The sequence below is a fragment of the Pipistrellus kuhlii genome, unplaced genomic scaffold (assembly GCF_014108245.1).
Source record: "Pipistrellus kuhlii isolate mPipKuh1 unplaced genomic scaffold, mPipKuh1.p scaffold_m20_p_17, whole genome shotgun sequence".
NCBI classification, from domain to species: domain Eukaryota; kingdom Metazoa; phylum Chordata; class Mammalia; order Chiroptera; family Vespertilionidae; genus Pipistrellus; species Pipistrellus kuhlii.
In genome coordinates, this window is record NW_023425482.1 from 1,770,429 (window position 1) to 1,791,297 (window position 20,869).

Consider the following 20,869-nt stretch of genomic DNA (forward strand, 5'->3'; position numbering starts at 1 on the left):
CCTCTTCAGGTGTCTGGTTATGTGGCTTGCTCTCCTGCCCCTTGGCCTAATCAGACAAAATTCACCTCAACAAGACACAACACCGAGGAAACTTAGCACAAATGTACTCATGACATCCATAACTCCAATATAAGTAACAACCTGAGGAAAAGAGAGATAGGATAGAGAAAAGAGAGCACAAATGCTATGAAAGAGAGATAAAAAGGTATGGGATAAAAGACAAAGGAATAAGAGTATTGGGGCAGAATCTGTAGAGGCTGAGCTTATATAGTGAAAATAATATTGAGAATTGGATGAATATGGGGAGGACTTTAATTTAGTATTGAGGAAATAGGAAGGGAATAAGTGGGTGAGATGAAAAAGAATGAGAGGAAAAAATAATAAATTTACAAAAAAATAATTTAAAAAACTATATAAAAAATTAAAAATAGCAAATAAAAAATAGTGATGAAAAATAATTGAACAGAAAAGCAACAAACAAAAACAAGAAGACAAAGAAGAAAAGAAGAAAGAAAAAAAAAAGGGATAACAAAAATAAAAGTGAAAAAAAGTGGTGTGTCTTTCTTTGGGTGGCTTAAGATTCCATTCGTCTGTACTGTACTGTTTTTCAGTTTCCAGTTCCTGAGGCTAAAGATTATTATTTAGGCCCATGCCTATGTCCTCAGGGAGTATTCAGATTCCTTTTATTACTCAAAATGTGATCTGGGTGTGGCTATATTGGTTGCCTGGAGACTGGAGGGAGGGGCTATCTCTCAGGAGAAATTGGCGACTGGGGTCCAGATTCAACTCAGCACTAGACTTGCTACTACCCCACCTGGACTGCCACCTACTCTTCCCAGATTTCACAAGCCCACACCTCCTGCAGCTCAACCACAGGAAAGGTCTTACGAACTAGGTTCAGTGGGGAAAGGCACAGGCCTCAGCACAAGGAGGGACTGCATCCCTGCAAGTTCCTCTCTTGCTAGCGCTGTGCGGTCCGACCAGCCTTTCAGAGCTGCCTCTGAGCTCAGATCCAAAATCCAGAATCCAAGGTCCAAAATCCCCTACTTCTTGCAGTCTTGTGGTCCCCCCACCTCCCCTGCCCTTTCTTGTTTTCACCAATAGATGTTTTGCCTGTCCTCAGGTACGTGGCTTGGCACCCTGTAGATTTTCCCTGACCCTCTGGTCAAAGAGGCCTGGCAGATTCTCCTACCTAGATCCTTGATTTTACCTTTATCCAGGGGACTTCTGCCTTCCCGGGTGCAAACTATCTCACCAGCTGCGTCTCCTCGCCAAATTCAGGCTGAATTCCACTCTTTTCAGCTACTCACTCTACTTGCTCCGGGACAAGGCTCAGAACATGTCCATCTATTTCGCTGCCATTTTTCCTCCCCTGGTTTGAGCCCTTCTGAAGGGCCACACCCGTAAACAGATATATAGCATATCTGATATATTGAAATTTCATGGGCAAGGTGCTAAGTAGGAAAAAATATATTAAAAGACTCCTTAGGGGACAATGATACAAAAATGTTTGAGAAATGGTGCTTTAACTAATATTGAGTAGCTTTTGGTGTCCACTGTGAGTCAGGTGCCCATTTGTTGGCTCTCTTTTGCAGTTGGAATTGAGTTCTTTTGACCTCTGTCATGGTAGATCCAACCTGATTTGATTTTTTCTTGCACCCCCTAAAATTTTCACTCATGCCTACAAACACTTCACCCGTGAGAGACACACCTACTTGCTCTGCCAAATGGCAAGAGTGCATGATGCTCCATCACTTGCACATACACCCCGCACCATCTCTCTACCAGTTTCTTTTGCCTGCTTAGATGGGCACAGATCAGCATCTAGTTATATGTCTCACTGTGGCCTGTTGGCATTTGTACTGGCCAGACTGCCCCCCTGACTCTGGAAGATGGACTGGCCAGATCACTGTGGCAACACACAGCTGGAGACAGAACAGCATAGTGGGTGAGGGGCATGGACTTCAGAGTCAGCTAATCCCACCTTGAGGTCTTATTTTAATCTCTTACTGGCTGTAGGATTTCAGGTAAGAAAGAGGGTTCACCCCCCTGGGCCTATTTCCTCATCTGTAAAGGGTTATTGAGAAGATTGAAGAAAATAACATGTCCATGTCAGCTATCATTGTTATTCCTCCAACCCAGATCCTCTGCCAGCATTCAGACATCTTATGGTTTAGTCCTTTCCCTTCCGAATCCTTCTACACACCAATTCCACCTGACACATGTACACCATAAGAAAACAGAATAAGGAAAGACCATTGTCTTTTGCTTGCTATCAATTTATTTAGGTGATTTTTGTTCTATCATTTTTCATAAATGTTCCTGGAAATCTGAATTTATTGAACAATGGAAACTTTCTGGAAAAGTCCATGTGAGAGCAGGATGTTCCTTCATGCCTGGATCCTGTGTCCTCCACTCCTGATTTGCCAGGTCAGTGGCTCTGAAGGATAGATTCTTCTCTCGTCTCAAGTCACTGGGTAGCTCCCTTGACCCTGGACACTGCTCTCACCTCCTCTTTTACACTTAGAAAAGCACAGGAGCTCATTTTTTTTTTTTTTTTTTTTACACTGCTGCCACCGAGAGCTCATTTTTCTCCAGAACTCTCTCTCACCTTGACTACTTCCCAGGGCCTAATCCACAGCATGTGGGGAGATGGAAGGGAGGAAGTATGGTGAAATCAAGAGTTGGGCTTGGATGAGTACATCCTCAGGAAGGCTGGGTGCCTGCTCTGCTCTGACTGTATCAGTCCCCAGCCTGCCACTCCCAGGTTCTGCCTGACTTGAGCTCAGAACTGCCCTGTGAATCAGATGTCTTTCAATTCAGGCCACTTGGCCATCTGTTCCACAGCACTCCTAGAGTCCACTACTCTACATTGGACAGCTCCTGAAGTTGCCCCTCTCCATTCTTCTTCAGTTTCAAGCAGCTCACCTGCCTCCAGAGGCCCCAGATCGCCGTCAGCCTTTGCAGCAGCCTCTGAAAGTCAGCTTGGAACCCAGATGATGAGAAGTAGTAAACCAAGGGATCAACACAAGAATTGAAGGTGCTGAGGAGTAGCACATAATTTCTCCACACTGGGCTTTTACCCTGGAGGTAGCCCACAACATGAGAAATATTGTAGGGCCCAAAGCAGATGAGGAAGTTAAGCATCGTGGCTGCCACTAGCCCTGCCACTCTCTTCAGCCGGTGACTAGCTCCCCTCCTGAGTATGCACACCAGGCGGCTGTAGCAGTAGCTGGTGATGAGCAGGGGCATTCCAAAAAGGACCACAGCCATCTCCAGCCGGACAGGCAGGAGAAAAGCCAGCTGCTCATTCTGGAATTCCAGGTAGCAGGTGCTGTGGGAAGAGTTCTTTGAGAATTCGGCGATGTAGACCACACTGCAGTGCGCAGCAGCCAGGAGCCAGCAGGCCCCACTGACCAGGCCAGCCTGCAGGATCCTTGGCCGGGCCTTGTACCACAGCGGGTAGGCCACACTCAGAAAGCGCTCGATGCTCACAGCTGCCAGGAACAGGGACGTGAGATAGATGGTGGTGAAGAAGAGGAATCTGGAGAAGGGGCAGAAAATGAAAGGCAGCTGCCAGCGCATGCCACTGGCCGCCTCCACCACGCGGAAAGGCAGGAAGAGCAGCAGGAGCAGGTCCGAGAGGGTCAGATTCAGCAAGAGCACGTCCACGGCCACTGGGCGGCGCTGCAGTTTGCGGGCGAAGATCAACAGAGCCACCAGGTTGAGTGGGAGCCCCACCAGGAAGGTGAAGAGGTACACGGAGAAGTAGAGCCAGTGATTGCCGGGGAAGAAGGAGGGGTCCTGGCTTGCGTCCATGGTGATGGCCACTAGAGAGAGAGGGAGAGAGATGGCAGCGTGGGTGGAGACCTTGCCCCAGCAGCATCTCAACAATCCAGAGAACATCGTCACCACTTATCTTTCTCTTGCCCCCAATGCTTTCCCCCAGTTGGTCAGCCTGTCTCCTATTGCTTCCCCCAGTAAAGTAAGCGCCAAGCTGCTCCTCCACATAGCCACTCAGGACCCCGCACTCACCTGCTTATTTAGGAACCCAAGTGCTCTGCTGCTGGCACCTTGCTGGTTCCTCCAGAACAAGTGCAGTTAGCTATGGTTCTGACAGAACTGATAAAGATCTGGCAGTGCCCATGACGTCGCTCACTGCTGAGCCATAGCACAAAAGAAGCCTTTAGCTCTGTATGCAAAATGAAGAGCAAATTCCACAACTGTAGGCCTGGCTCCGAGGGCAGCCTCCAATGGAATGCCCCACCAGGCCTGAGCAGACTTCATCCCTCCTTCCCCCATTCTCCACTTGCATTTTATATGCTTGCTAAATGGCACTCGTCTAGTTTGCCTTGTAAGGACAAAGAAGCAGGATGCAGTGATGGACAGTATGGCCTGGGTTCAATGCCGGTTCTGTCACTTATTAATTCTGATACGGAACTCTCTGAATCTCTGCTTTCTCATCTAAAACAGAGATGATCACAGTACCAATCTCATACGTTATTATGTAGATTAAAGCATTAATACATATCAAATGCTTAGAAGCGAGCCTGACATGTTAGGATGAACACTTAGCAGGTATTATATTAGTTGTCATCATCCCAGTCACTGGTATGGGCCTGTCCTTGCCTGGGTTGATGGTAATAATAATGATGATGGTGATAATGATGATAATAGCCACCATTTAGGGGGCACATAAGTTATAGCAGATATTCTGCTTTTCAAGGTATCACCATTATGTCTTGCAATCCTTGTGCCTCACAGTGCAGAAGTGACTTGCTCTAGGTAATCACCACCAGAATTCAAACTCAAGTTCTGTCCAGCTTCAGAGATTATTTATTTATTCATTCAAGTATGTATGGAACACAATGAGATACCATTTTATTCACATGCTACTAGAATGGTTGGCTAATAGTAAAAACAGATCATGTCAAGTGTTGGTGAGGATATGAAGAATCCTCACATGTTGCTGATGAGAATACAAAATAGTGGAGTCACTTTTAAGCAGGGTGAGTTTCTTTAAAATGTAAACATAAACTTACCATGTGACCCAATTCCCTTATAGGTAGGTATCTGCACCCTCTTGCACTCTGGGAGGTCTGTGATTGATTGCCCCACAGAGGGAGGCCCCAGACCTGGCTCTCCCTCTGTGGGGTAATTATGGGGTGATGGCGGGCCACCCCAGCCAATCACATCACACCCACCTTGGTGGTGGCAGTCAGTGCCCACGACTCAGAAGGGACTGAGAGGTCAACAGTTCAGCCTGCTTGCCAGTCCCCGCTCATCTGATCCTGCTGCATGCACAGACTGGCATTTGGTTGTCTGTTGGGTCATTTTGAACATTACAGATCCTGGCTCTTTATATATTAGAACAAGAAAACTTTCTCTGGAGAGCTATAGTGAGTATTCACTTAGGTAGCAAATGTTTACTGACAGCCTACTGTGTGCTAAGCTCATTCTAGGTGCTGGGAATATATCAGAAAATAAAACAAAATTCCTTGCCCTTGTAGACATTTAAGCACGAAAATAAATAACTTGTATAAATCAGTTCACACATGCTGGCCATGTAGCTACCATTTCGATGATCCTATATGTTCACAGCACTGTCAGCATCAGAGAAACAAATATGCTTTCTATGCCTGGCCTGGTCAGAGCAGATTCCCAAGTGTCTGTCTCCTTTATGGTTTCTCTCTTCTCTGTTTTCTTGTGGGTTCAGGGTGCCACCATCCACCTTTGTAAAATGGACCCCAAGGATAGGCATTAACCCAATACCCTAAGTTTTCCAAATGTCCCCTGACTCTTGGGGCCCTGCCTTGAAAGATCACATCCCACATCTACCCCTTCCTTGCTGTAGGGCCTTGGGAAAGTTTTTTCTTCCTGCAAAATAGAGAAGATAATGGCTTCAGTTATTCCCTGGGGCCCTTCAGGACTGTCACTAACTTATGCAGCACCTTTTTCTTTATGCCCCCTCCAGGCACAATATGTACTGTTTAAGAAGTGGGTGGTGTTTTTGTTCCAATTATAATAAGATGCTGCTTCCCCTGGATGGAGCCACCCCTGTGCCAAGCATATGTCTTGGTGAGCAAACCACTGGCTAGAATTGAGTTAATGAACAACCTGCCCAGCTGCATGGCTGAATCAAAGGACTGTGTGAGGATGAAATGAGACAACACTATACAGCACTTGGCATGGTGACTGTCGTGTATTAGAAGCTCTGTATTTGTCTGCAACCAATTCTGGTGTTGCTAATATTCCCCCCCTACCCTGTGGAAGCATCCCTTCCCCTCAACTTCCTGTTCACAGTTCTAATGTTGCCCTCTTGTGAGTTTCTAGTGTTATTACAGTGTTATTATTTTGCCTCCTGTCTCAGTCAGAAATTAAGCTGTTTTCTCCTAGAAAATACATCTCCCAAAATGTATTATCAGATTAGCATTTCCTTTAGATTAGAAGCAAACTTCCTTCCTACTTTCCCTTTAGTAAGAGGCCTCTGCCCATTACACACTGGCAGGCAGGCAGGTGAGGATCAAGGAGAGGAGAGACAGATGGGGAGAGTCTGCTGCTGTGTGCAGAGATCAATTTACCTTTCTCCTGCGACCCAGCTCCTGGCCTCCATTCTTCTTTCCAAATGGGATGCAATCTTGTCAGACTCAGTTCTTCCCATAAGTGGCTGCAGGGGTGCCCCCAGGGCAAGGCCACCCTGCAGTTCCTTTGGAGCAGCCCCCACCAGGTGCCTAGAGAAGCAGCAGGATGCTGCTGCATGTTCCTGCCCCCCAGCAGTGGCTACTACTTCTGGGATGTACCCCCTTTCATTCTTGCCCCACATGATGTCCCCCGGCCAACCCTCCTTCCCAAGTAGCCTGTCACCAATGGGTTGAGCACCACGCTCCAAGCACCTGTGAGAAGCCCCAGCTTCCTCCAGCGTCCTCCCATGTCGGGATGCAAGAAGCCAGCCACATTGGAGGCATTGTAGGGTCCCAAGCAGAGCAGCAGTGTGAGCAGCGCCCCACCAGCCACCCACGCTGCTCTTAGTTTCCGTCTGTGACTCAGGCCTGAGCTGGCCAGTGCCCGAAGACAGCCCACGTAGCAGAAGGCTGTGATGGTCAGGGGCAGAAAGAAGAGCAGGAGAGAGAGGCTGAGGCGAGCAGGGCCCGCTGAGGCTGGGTCCCAGGCCTCCAAGCAGACTGGAGAGCCGTTGACTGGTGTGTTGATGCCTAAGGAGCTGGTGGTATTGGCCATCCAGCCTCCCGGAGCCTCCAACCCAAAGACCAGCCCTAGGTGACAGAGGACAAGGGCCCATATGGTCACACACACACACCAGGAATAGCAGGGCCTCCTCACAGCTTGGTAGCCCAAGGGGAAGGCAGCTCCTAGGTAACGGCCCACACTCAGGGCAGCCAGGAAGCCACCACCCGCATAGAGCGGAGCAAAGTGGACCAAGGCAAAGGCAGGACAGAGCGAGGCCGGCAGAGGCCAGGCTCCCGCGGCCAGGGCCTCCACTGCCTTCAGGGGAAGGGAAGCCGCCAGCAATAGATCTGAGCAGCCCAGGTGGAGCGCATAGACAAGGCTGGGAGTGAGGCGAAGCCGGGCGTGGGCCACAGCACCCACAATGGCCAGGGCATTGAGTGGGAAGCCCAGTGCAAAGGCAGCCACATAAAGGGCAAAGGAGAGCTGCGGGGGCAGGTCCATGGGGCCCGGTGGCCCAGTTGGCTCCTGTGCTCACTGTTCCCTGCCCTCAAATCTCGGGCCTGAGGAGGGGAGCTCTGGAAGTCACAAACCGCTCAGAGTGTTGGAAGCCATCTGCAGCCCGCAGCAGGGGAGCCGGATGATAAGCAGCACCGCTAGCCCTCAGGCCTCTGCTTTCTTTCCAGTGTATCACCTCTTAAAATAAAGAATGTGATCGAGGATTGACAGAAGATAGAACAAAAGCATGCAGGTCCCAGGAGAACGAAGGCTGCTTAATTTAATTTCGGAGACTCTGGGGAGAGAAGGGGGAGAGAGAATTCAAAACAGAGTTGGGCCCCACAGTATGTGCTTTTGTTAGACATGGAAGTTAGACTTCTGCTTTCACTCCCCTGTCCCCAGCTCGCTGGGAAGAGAAGTATCTGCTCCCCCACCATGGACCACCTGTTCAGCATGGAAAGTTGGTGATAACGCCTAACCAAGGAAAGGAGAAGTTGGGGTTTGAATAGGGTGGATGTTGTGGCAAAGGGCAGCTAAAGGATCCCCCCAGCAGAGAACCCAAGGGAAGCCAGGTCCCACTGTGTCCATGAGAATGACCCTAGCTGATTTCGGGGGTGCCCTAAGCAGGGGGATTTGGGAGTCCGGGGAATAATTATTGGTGTAGAGAGGAGCCACAGAAAGAAGGACTCACCTCTTAGTGCTGCCAGATGTCTCTGAGGCTCTGGAGTCCCCTGCTGGGCTGAGGGAGGGTGCTGGGATGGGCAGTGGGCCGGAAGAGAGAGATGGGTGGGGTGGAAGGGCCATTAGCCCAAGGCACCAGCAGCCTGGATGAGCAGCTAATGGGGCATCGCCTGCTGGAGCTGAGGCCAGATGGAAGGAGGTAAGGGTCCAGGATGACGTGAACACAGGGAGGGGACAGGACAGAACTTTAGGCTTTTTCTGAGTAGAGTGAGGAGTGCACAGCCAGCACTTTGGAGGAGCAGGGTTGGTGACAGAACCAGAACACAGCTTTACCTCGAGCTCCCCCCACCCTGCCTCTGCCCCCACCCCAGCCTGCTCAAACCTGTTTTTCAGTCCTGGAGGAGCTGCTGGGCAGGCTACAGGCTTCAGTCACCTTAGTCCCCACACTCTCTCCATTTGGTCATTCATGTGTGGGATAATTACATAACTACTTCAAGGTGTGGCCTGTGCCCTCCCCCCACTGCGCACAGGTGTGGGCACATGCTGTGAGGAGCACTCCTCCATCCTCCCTCTCTTTTCATCTGGCAGGATCACACTGGTTTCCAACCTTCCAGTGTTGGCAGGAGGAGGAGAGACAAGGTCTCATTTGGCAGCACTGGAGTAACCGGGCTGTATGGATGTGAAAGGGGACTCCATGGGCACTTGTAAGGACATTGGCCAGCATGGTGTGGTCCCAACCAGCTGCTTAGCTTTCCTTTCTCAGCTTCTGGGAATCTGACCATTTACTGCCTGTCAGCAGGAAGAACTCCTCAATGCGATTTAAAATGACCCTACGTTGTCTCTGTGGTTCTCTCTCTATCTCAGAGTATGTACGTGTCTCTGTCTGTCTGTCTCTAACTCTGCTGCCTCAGACTGACAACAAACTCTTGACTTCAGTTTTCTTGGGTGTGTGTGTTGCTCACCAAGCTACTGTGCCCCTCTCACACTCGAAGTCTCCCTAAATAAGTAAATACGCTTCTTTGGATTGTTTTCTGGGCGTGCTTCTCACCAGGCTTCAGGTGAGGGCTGCATAGCAACAGCTTTCTCCAAAGAAATGACCTAATTTTCTTTTTCTACTTCAGTCACTAAATTGATTCCAGGTTGCCTCCCTTCTAAGTCCCATGGATGATGTTCAGGCCCATCTCTTGGAATGTGGAAGAACCTGCCACCTGTTGTTTAGTATTTCCTCTTGGAAATCACTGAGAAATTGACAGAACCAAGCGAAAAACCAGGAGTGCCATTTGACCTCCGGTAACAAGCCTTTGGGAGAAGAGCAAAGCTGGGCACAAAGGGAGACAACAGGTCTTCAAGATCTCTGCTCCGGCCCCGCCCACCTGGTGATTGAGGTCTCAGTGCACCTCCTTAGAGAGCCTTCCTTGATCCCTCCATCCAAACAGCCCCCTCCCCTGCTCCAGTCTGTCTTCCTCTTGTTTTGCACTTATTCACAGCACTGGCTGCTCTAGGCATCAGATTTGCTAGCTTCTCTGCTAGAATGTTGGTCAGTGAGGGCCAAGATTTCTGTCTGCTTTGTCTATGCTCTTTGCACACATAATAGCATCTCAGGGAGTTGAACAGTCAATTGTCTGGGCTCTGGGAGGGTGGTGAGGTCTGCAGAATAGAGGGCTGCTTGTGGTCCAGAGTCTCCAGAGGGCTGGGGCCCTAGTGCTCCCCAGTCAACTGCTGTACACACCTCAGCGGTGCCTATTGGTAGTCACATCTCTTGGTCAACTGGTCATGAAAAAGATTTATGCCAGTGGCCAGGCATAGGGACAGTAGGAAAGGAATACACTGGTTGCCAGGAAGCCTGTGCGAGGCCTCATCAGGCTCAGAGCTAACTCCAACTTCTCCAAGGGACCCCTGACCAAAAAAGCTTTGGGCATCTCAGAGAGTCCCCCAAATTAGGATTATGTCATAACTGGCTCTTCGCTGGGTGCATTGACATGTGGTCAGTAAATGTTGGTTGAATGGATGGTTGAATGGCTGAACGATAGTGGGCCTCATTTTCAATAAAAAACCCCCTAATCCCTTCTCTTCTCATTTAAGCAGTTCTTGGAGTCTCTTCTTCCTCCAGAAAAACTGATGGTTTTTTAAATGAGACAGTTCTTGAGGAATATGGCAGCCAAATAGGCAGACCTTTCTTGCACCCCCTCCCAGGGTCAGGCTGGAAATATAACTAAATTGGGGAACATTCACACAGAATTACCAAATGAGGCCCCGCTGAAGAAGAGACAGAAAACACCTGGAGACTGATCGGAAGGATGAGGTGGTGAGAAGCGCTGACCCAGCTTCCACAGGTGGCAGGCCAAGAATGAAAAGGGATCTTGGCTACAGGAGGGTTGTTTCATTGAGAAGATCGAGGCCTGGAATTCAGGCTGGGCTCCTGAGGATGTGGCAGGCTGTGTCACCTAGGGCCCACCACACCCTGCATCTTGACCTTTGCAGAGGAGACAGCAGCAGAGGCCAAGCCTAAAGTTTTTAATAGTCTCAGGAAACATCAGTGACTAGACTAGGAATGGGGCCATCCACCTGACTATCCCGGGAATCTGCCTGGGGCCTCCCCTCACAGGACAGCTGATAGGAACTCCAGGTTTCCAGCTGATCCCTGGACTGCATATGAGGATCTGTGCCCAACTCAGGCAGGAAAACATTGGGTCACTCTCAGAGGAGTAAGTCTGGGACAGGGAAACACACTCATCACTTTCCCTGACATCTGAATGGCACCTCTCCCTCAGGGGAGACCCAGAGGTCCAGACTCCTGATTCTGCCTAAGGCCTTTTCAGAAACAGACTTTTGAGTGATTAAGCTCGACAGCAGGCTGGCAGGTGAAGGCAGGCAGAGGTAGAGCCGGTAACCTCGGAAAGGTTGCTGACCCATCACTGGGCCCTGCACTGCTAATGGAACTGGCCTTAGAGTGCAGCATGGCCCCTCCTGCGAGCAGCCAAGTCCTATGAAGAAAGACACAAACTGTGGATCCCTGGAAGTTTCCAACAGGTTGCTGACAGCCAAAGAAGGGCAGTTCCTAACAGTGGTTAGCACGTGAGTACCTCCTTGGAAGCCCAGCATTGGCAGACTGAACAGCCTTGGTTATCAGAAGAGCAGGATGCAAAGGGACCTCCTAGGAGGCACTGAAGTCTGCTGAGATTAACGCCACTTTAATTTTTTTCTCTTTATTGATTATTATTTTAGTCTCTCTTTTTTCTTTTATAGATCTAATTTTCTCTTCCCTTTTCTTACTCTATTTTTCTTCATTCTCCTTTCTATTTGTTTTTCCTTTTCTTGATTTTTTGTCTATCTGCTTTCTCTATTTTTCTCCACATAATTTTTATTTCTCTTTTCTTTTAAACAATTTTCCTTCCCCTATTATTTATCCTTAATTTCTTTCTTTTTTAAAATATATTTTATTGATTTTTTACAGAGAGGAAGGGAGAGGGAGAGAAAGTTAGAAACATTGATGAGAGAGAAACATGGATCAGCTGCCCCTTGCACACCCCCTCTGGGGATGTGCCTGCAATCAAGGTACATGACCTTGGCTAGAATATCCACTGAGCCAAACCAGTTAGGGATATAATTTCTTTCTTTCATCTTTGCCTTTCATATTTCTTTTTCTTCCTCTTTTTCCCCCTCCTCTTTTCTTTTCTTCTTTTATTGTACTTTTTCTACTTTCAAATTCTCTCTTGTGGTTGCTTTGGGTGTTGTTGTAGGGGCTTTGTAAGTTTTTATTTTGTTTTGATCTGCCAGCACCTAGACAATAGATTGGATGATGTGTTTGGGAGTGAGCCTCACAGTCAGCCGACTTCAGAGGATATTCCTCCCACAAATGGGACAGCAGCATTCAGGACCCAATTATAATGGGAGACCCCAAACACACAAGTAACCCAGATCAGGGTATTTAAGAAACTGCACCCCTAGGTCCCATAAAATATTTACTACATAAGGCCACCCTGTGAAGACTGGGAGGATAGCAATTTATTTTAATACATAGAAAAAAATACAAAGGAACAAAAATGGGGAAACAAAATAAACAACCCCCAAATAAAAGAAAAGGAGGAAACTCCAGAAAGAGAGTTGAACAAAATGAAGGCAAGCAATTTATCAGATATAGAGTTCAAGGTAATGGTAATAAATACATAATAAACTTTGTGAGAATTTCAAGACACTTAGTGGGACTTACAAAGGTATAAAACAAGAAGTAGAAACTATAAATAAGACCCAGAGACTTATAAGCATGAACAGACTGGGAAGGCAGGGAAGGGTGGGTGGGAAGAGCTCAATCAACGAACTTGTATGCATATGTGCATAACCCATGGATACAGACAATGGGGTTTGAGGGCCTGGAAGGGGGAGGATGCTGGAAGAGGTTAATGGGGGGAAAAGAAAAATCTATGTAATACTTTCAACAATAAATATTTTTAAAAAAGAATCAGTTACTTGTGTGTTTGGGGTCTCCCATTATAATTGGGTCCTGAATGCTGCTGTCCCATTTGTGGGAGGCAGCTGATTGATGATTCTCTCTCATCGATGTTTCTAACTCTCTATCCCTCTCTCTAAAAAAAAAAAAAAAATCAATAAAATATATTTTAAAAAATACACGAGAAGGAATAAAAAGTAGGTTAAATGAGGCAGAAGATTGAATCATTGACTTGGAGAACAAGGTAGAAAAAACACATACTCATTTAGAGCAACAAAAAGAAAAAGAAAAAAACTATGCAGGAGGACAGTTTAAGGGAACTTTGGGACATGAGGAGTAACAACATTTGTATCATCGGGATCCCAGAAGGAGAAGAAAATGAGCAAGGATAGAGAACCAGGTTAAATAAATAATAATAGAAAACTTCCATAACTTGGTGAATGAAAAAGTCACACACATTCAGGAAGCACAGGGAGTTTTAATCAAGATGAATCCAAAGAGACTCATTCCAAGACACATCACAATCAAAATGTCAAACCTTAAAAACAAAGAATCTTAAAGGCAGTAAAAGAGAGAAAAAAGTTACCTACAAGGGAGTACCCAATAGAATGTCAGCTAATTTCTCAACAGAAGATATTGTCATGAAGTATTCAAAGTATTGAAAAACAAGGAACCCAAGGTAACTCTATCCAGCAAGGCTATCATTTAAAATTGAAGGGAAAATAAAAAGCTTCCCAGACCCCCCTCCCTCCCAAAAAGGCTGAAATAGTACATTACCACCAAACCAGCATTGCAAAAAATGTTAAAGGGAGTGCTTTAAGAAGAAGAAATTGAGAAGGGAACATAAGTAGAAAGGAAAAAATGGCATATATAATTACCTATCAATAATAACCTTAAATGTAAATGACATAGGGTGACTGAATGGATAAGAAAACGTGATCCATATATATGCTGTCTACAGGAGGCCCACTTCAGAACAAAAGACTGACACAGACTGAAAGTGAAAGGTTGGGGGGGGAAATTTTCCATGCAAATAAAAAGAAAAGAAAAAAAAAAGAAAAGAAGAAAAGCAGGGGTAAGACTTATATCTGATAAAATAGACTTCAAAGCAAAGGCCATAGAAAGAGACAAAGATGGCCATTACATGATACAAAAGGATATAACTCAGGTAAAAATATATGAACCCAATATAGGAGTACCTACATATATAAAAACCTTAAGGGAGACAAAGACAGGATTACAGTAATAGCAAGGGATTTTCACAGCCCACTGACATCACTGCATATATCTTCCAAAAAAAAATTAACAACAACAAAAACAGAGACCTTATATGACACACTATAACAGACAGATTTAATTGACATATACAGAACATTCCACTCCAAAGCTGCAGAATATACATCCTTCTCAAGTGCATATGGGACATTCTGAAAGATTGACCACATGCTAGGACAAAAATAAATCTCTACAAGTTCAAGAGTATTGAAATCATATCAAGCATCTTCTTGGATCACAATGGTATGAAACTAGAAATTAATCACAATAAATAAAAACACTCAAAAATATTCAAACACATGGAGGCTAAGTAGCATGTTATTAAACAATGAATGAGTTATCAATAAAATCAAGGAAGAAATTAAAAAAACTTCATTGAAACAAATGAAAATGAACACACAACAACCAAAAATCTATGAGACACAGCAAAAGCCGTCCTTAGAAAGAAGTTCATAGCATTACAGGCCTACCTCAAAAAAACAAGAAAAAGCTCTAATAAACAATTTAACACATCTACTAAACGAATTAGAAAGAGAACAACAAGAAAAGCTCAGAGTAAGTAGAAGAAAGGAAATCATAACTATCAGAGTGGAAATAAATGACATAGAAATTGAAAAAACAATAAAAAGATCAATGAATCAAAAAGGTGGTTCTTTGAAAAGATAAACAAAATTGATGAACCGTTAGCTAGACTCATCAAGAAACAAAGAGAGAGGACCCAAATAAATAAAATCAGAAAGAAAAGAGATGAAATAACAACTGTCACCACAGAAATACAAGACTCTAAGAAAATACTATGAACAACTCACGATGGACAAAATGGACATATTCCTAGAAAAATACAATCTTCCAAAACTGAACCAGAAAGAATAAAAAACCTGAGTAGGCTAATAACAACTAATGACATTGAAGCATTACTAAAAAGGTCCCAGCAAACAAAAGCCAGATTCACAGGGGAGTTTTACCAAGCCTTCAAAAAACAACCAACATCTATCCTCCTCAAACTTCCAAAAACTCAAGAGGCAGGAACACCTCCAAGCTCTTTTATGAGGCCAGCATTATTCTAATTCCAAAACCAGATAAAAACACTACAAAGAAAGAGAATTACTGGCCAATATCCCTGATGAGCATAGATGCTAAAATCCTCAACAAAATATTAGCAAATCGAATTCAGCAATATAATAAAAGATCATACACCATGACCAAGTGGGATTTATTCCAGGTATACGAGGCTGGTATAATATTCACAGGGCATAAAAAAATTGAAAGACAAAAATCACATGATCGTATCAATATACACAGAAAAAGCATACAACAAAATTCAGCATCCATTTTTGATAAAAACTGTCAGCAAAGTAGGAAACGGGGGATTATACCTCAACATAATAAAGGCCATATATGACAAACTTACAGCCAACATCATAGTTAATGGGCAAAAACTAAAACTATTTTCCCTAAGATCAGGGATTTTCTCTTTCACCACTCTTATTCAACATATCAATAGTACTGAAGTCTTAGCCATAGCATTGGGCAAGAAGAAGAAATAAAAGGTATCCAAATTGGAAAGAAAGGAGAAAAATTGTCATTATCTGCAGATGACATGACATACCCTAATGATGACATGATATAGCCTAAAGCAGTGTTTTTCAACCTTTTTGGGGCAAAGGCACACTTGTTTCATGAAAAAAATCACGAGGCACACCACCATTAGAAAATGTTAAAAAAAATTTAATTCTGTGCCTATATTGACTATATATAAAGTAATTCTCTTGAATAGGAATCAAATAAACACAAAGAAAGTATTTTATAATTACTTTATTATGAAATATTAAGTAAACAAAATAGTGAAAAATTATAAAATTCTTGTCTTGTCTGCACCTACGGCACACCAGGCAACATCTCGCGGAACACTAGTGTGCCTCGGAACAGCGGTTGAAAAACGCTGCCCTAAAGATGACATAGAAAACCCTAAGGACTATACTAAAACTACTAGATTTAATACATGAATTTGGCAATGTAGCAGGATACAAAATTAACACCCAGAAATCTATGGCTTTTTCATACACCAATAATGATCTCTTAGAAAGAAAAACTTAAAAAACAATCCCATTTACTATTAAAACAAAAAAATTAAGGTGATTAGGAATAAAGTGAACCAAGGATGTAAAAGACCTTTACTCGGAAAACTAAAGGACATGAAAAAAGAGATAGAAAAAGATTTAAAAAAAAAAAAGTGGGAGATAATGCCATATTTATGGATTAGTAAGAATTAACATCATTAACATGGTCATACTATCCAAAGCAATCTATAGATTCAATGCAAATCCTATTCAAATACCAATAGCATATTTCACAGAGCTGGAACAAATACTCCAAAAATTTATATGGAATTAAAAAAGACCCTGAATAGCAGCAGCAGTCTTGAGAAAGAACAAAGTTGGGGGGATCGCAATATCAAATATCAAAGCCACTGTAATAAAAACAGCCTCGCCCCTCCGAGGGCGGCCTGCCCGGTGGCTCGCGGAGGTTGCTACGTTATGGCCTGCTGGCGCCTTGGCAGGGGAACTCCTGAGTTACTCTCCCGAAGAGCCAAGGCCCGGGAGACTACCCTTCCCGTCCTTCCCCTTCCCCGCGCCCGGAGACGCAGGATCCCGCCTCCCTCCCGGCGCCGAGGCTGCGGCGCGGGCTCCCCGGTGCTTGTGGTCCTGGCCCGGGCGCTGCGAAGCGGCGCTGCCTGACCCGGCCCAAGGTCTCCTTTCCAGGCATCTTTCTGCCTGTTAGCGGCTTAAAGCCATCTGAAGAAGCCGTTGGTCCACGGGAAGTACAGGTTTCTGCTTCCAAAAAGATCCCGACTGAAGGGCGGCCCTGCAGAGCATTCCTGCCTGTGCTCCGAGACCCGCGGGTGGGAGACCCGGGGGTGGGACCCCGCCCCGCGCCCGCGGCTGGGGGGCTGCTGTGGGCGCCGCGCCCGCCCGCGCTTTGTTGAGTGAGATGCACTGCCCACTCGCCGCGCGCAGGATTGCAGATGGCCCCTGGCTACCAATGACAAAGGCGACAAATGTTTCCTTTCTTCTGAACCTGCTGGTTTTTTCAGACCCTCCCCCCACACACACACACCCCACTTCCTGCCTTTGTTTTATGAATGATTAGCTGAGATTAGAATTTCTTGCTCCCCTGAAAATAGACAGGCATTCCTGATCACCTGGCTGAAAGTTCTGATTGCAAAACAATCCCAACTGCAAACCACCCACCTTCCTCCGGTGGCAGCCTAAGGAAAGCCACCTGCCTGGATGGATGCTCTGGTCTTCATGTCTGTGATAACTGGGAAACATTCAAACGTGTGAAGAATTTCTGTGTGTTTATTTAGGCCAAACAGGTGACAACGGATTGAGAAAATGCTTCGAGAATGGCAGCTTTGCACCTTGTTTTGAAGCATAGTAACCTCCATCTTGTATAAAAACTCCTGTTGGAAATTCTCTGCTATTGTTATAGTCCCTTGTTCTGTAAACTGTTATTTTTAGCCAGTCTCTTATTTCATAAAATAACTTTTAGTTTAAATAATAGAAAAAGATAAAAACAACTACGTGACCTTACAAGATAGCCATCTAACATAATGGACTAAGCCGAAACCGGTTTGGCTCAGCGGTAGAGCGTTGGTCTGCAGACTGAAAGGTCCCAGGTTCGATTCTGGTCAAGGGCATGTACACTGGTTGCGGGCACATCCCCAGTGGAGGGTGTACAGGAGGCGGCTGGTCGATGTTTCTCTCTCATCAACGTTTCTAGCTCTCTATCTCTCTCCTTTCCTCTCTGTAAAAAATCAATAAAATATATTTTAAAAAATAAAAAATAAAATAAAATAATGGACTAATAACTCCCATATTCTTAAGCCAAATGTTTGTTCTTTATGTATCCAAGATTACAAGCTGTAACAATAACTCACACAGAACTCTGTAAAATCAGCAGACAAAGAGCCCAAGAGGTATAAATACGGAAAACTTTTCTGTGTCTTCACTCAGAGATTTGGAAGAAACACCTCCCTCTGGGCCGAATGCAATAAATGGCTCCTAATTAACAAAAACAAAAACAAGCCGAGACCGGTTTGGCTCAATGGATAGAGCGTCGGCTTGGGGACTGAGGGGTCCCGGGTTCGATTCCGGTCAAGGGCATGCACCTTGGTTGCGGGAATATCCCTGGTGGGGCTGTGTAAGAGGCAGCTGATCGATGACTCTCTCTCATCGATGTTTCTAACTCTCTATCTCTCTCCCTTCCTCTCTGTACAAAATCAATAAAATATATATATTTTTTAAAAAGCCTAGTACTTGCACAAGAACAGGCATATACATAAATGAAACAGAACAAAGAACCCAGAAATCAACCTAAGCCACTGTGATCAATTAATATTTGACAGTGGAGGCAAGAGAATACAATGGAGTAAAGATAGTCTCTGTAATAAATGGTGTTGGGAAAATTGGATAGGTACATGCAAAAAAAACAACAACAACAACAACAAAAAAAACCTAAACCATCAACTCACACCACACATAAGAATAAACTCAAAATGGATAAAATACTTAAGAATAAACTAAAAAAATATATAATACAAAGTCATGAAATCATAAAATCCTAGAAGAAAACATAGGTAATAAAATGTCAGACATCTCATGTAGCAGAATTTTCACAGATATATTGCCTAGGGGAGTGGTCGGCAAACTCATTAGTCAACAGAGCCAAATATCAACAGTACAACTATTGAAATTTCTTTTGAGAGCCGAAAACTGTACTTCTGTGCACGGGCCACGAAGTTTCAATTGGACTGTACGCGCATGGCATTTTGTGGAAGAGCCACACTCAAGGGACCAAAGAGCCGCATGTGGCTCACGAGCTACGGTTTGCCGACCACTGGCCTAGGGTAAGAGAAACAAAGAAAAAATAAACAAATGAGACTATATCAAACTAAAAAGCTTCTGTACAGCAAAGGAAACCAGCATCAAAATGAAAAAGAAACCCACTGCATAGAAGCACATATTTGCCAATGATACGTAAGGGGTTAATTTCCAAATATATAAAGTACTCACACAACTCAACAAAAGGAAGACAAACAATCCAATCTAAGGAAGACAGAAGACCTGAATTGACACATCTCCAAAGAGAACACACAAATGGCCAAGAGACATGTGAAAAAATGCTCAACATCACTAATCATCAGAGAGATGCAAATTAAAAGGACAATGAGGTACCACTTCACACCTGCCAGAATGATGATCATCAATAAGTCAACAAACAACAAATGCTGTCAAGGAGTTGGAGAAAAAGGAACAATCGTACACTGGGAATGTAGACTGGTACAACCACTATGGAAAACAGTGTGGAGTTTCCTCAAAATGTTAAAAATAGACCAGCCAGTGTTGCTCAGTGTCAGAGCATCAGCCTATGAACTGGGATGTCATTGTTTGGTTCCAGGTCAGGGCACACGCTGCGGTTGTGCTCTATCCCAAGGGGGGGGGAGGGGGGACACGCAGAAGGCAGCTGATTCGCTCTCATCATTGATATTTCTGTTTCTCTCTTCCTCTCCCTTCCTCTCTGAAATCAATAAAATATATTTTAAAAAGATTAAAAATAGAACTGCCATTTGACCCAGTGATCCCACTTCTAGGAATGTATTCTAAGAAGCCTGAAACACCAATCAGAAAGGAATATACATAACTGAAATATCATTGCTGACATATACACATAACAAACTGTTTGACATTGAAATTGGGTCTCAAAAGAATTGTTGGCCCAGAAAAACACTCACTACAGACTGATTCATTTGCCTTTCAGCATAACGATTATTGCTTATCTCATTTTCGGTTCTTAAAAGTGTATTTCCAGTAGCACATGATCTCACTCATCTGGGGGAAATGGTGAACAACATAGACTGATGAACGAGAACAGAACCAGAGATAAGGAGCCATGGGTCAGACTGTTGGGCCTCAGAGGGAGGGTGGGGATAAAAGGGAGAGATCAACCAAAGGGCTTGTGTTCACACATATGAGCCTAACGAGTGGTCAAGAACAATAGGGGTGTGGGGGCATGAGTGGGGAGGGGTGAGGGATGGGATTGGGGGGATGAGGACAAATATGTGATACCTTAATCAATAAAGAAATTTTTAAAAAAAATGAATAAAAAGAAAGGAATATATGAACTTCTATGTTTGTAGCAGCACAGTTTACAGTAGCTAAGATTTGGGAACAGCCCAAGTGCCCATCAGCAGATGATTGGATAAAAAGGCTGTGGTACATTTATACCATGGAATACTAGGCAGCTATATAAAAAGAAGAGTATCTTACCCTGGAGACAGCATGGAGGGACTTGGAGAGTATTATGCTAAGTGAAATAAGCCAGTCAGAGAAAGACAATTATCACATGATCTAATGAACAAAATAAGCTGACAAACAAAATAGAAATAGAGTCATTAAAGTATTTCATAGGGAAGCCTGTGGGTGGAAGTGAGGAGGGATGGGAGGAGATCAACCAAAGAACTTGTATGCATATATGCATAACCCATGGATACAGACAATGTGTGGTGAAGGCCTGGGGAGGGAATAGTAATACTTTCAACAATAAAGATAAAGTGCAAAAAAACCAAAAATAAAATGAGGGCAAAGTAGACTGATAAATCAGTGCCTCATTCTGTAATTTTGAGGATGAGCAGAACCTACTCTTCTCTTTGCGAGCCTTCAGTGTTGAGCAGAGGAAAGGGGGACAGGGAAGAGAGTGGATTAACCACACCTTCTTGCTCCTACA

General features: G+C 44.8%; 2 protein-coding genes across 2 annotated transcripts; both read right to left on the minus strand.

Moving 5' to 3' along the window:
* Positions 1–2,272: 2,272 nt before the first annotated feature.
* Positions 2,273–6,823, minus strand: FFAR3 (free fatty acid receptor 3). Its single transcript, XM_036441009.2, is given in 3 exon segments — positions 2,273–3,830; positions 6,582–6,720; positions 6,722–6,823. Coding segments are annotated over 3 exon segments (1,209 nt in total). The 3' UTR covers positions 2,273–2,862.
* Positions 6,784–7,805, minus strand: FFAR1 (free fatty acid receptor 1). The gene has a single exon (XM_036441011.2). The coding sequence runs from the start codon at positions 7,684–7,686 to the stop codon at positions 6,784–6,786; it is 903 nt and encodes a 300-aa protein (XP_036296904.1). The 5' UTR covers positions 7,687–7,805.
* Between the last annotated feature and the right edge of the window lie 13,064 nt (positions 7,806–20,869).

Coding starts and splice junctions, on each gene's coding strand:
- FFAR1 (XM_036441011.2), bottom strand. CDS start 7,686: ATGGACCTGCCCCCGCAGCTCTCCTTTGCCCTTTATGTGGCTGCCTTT.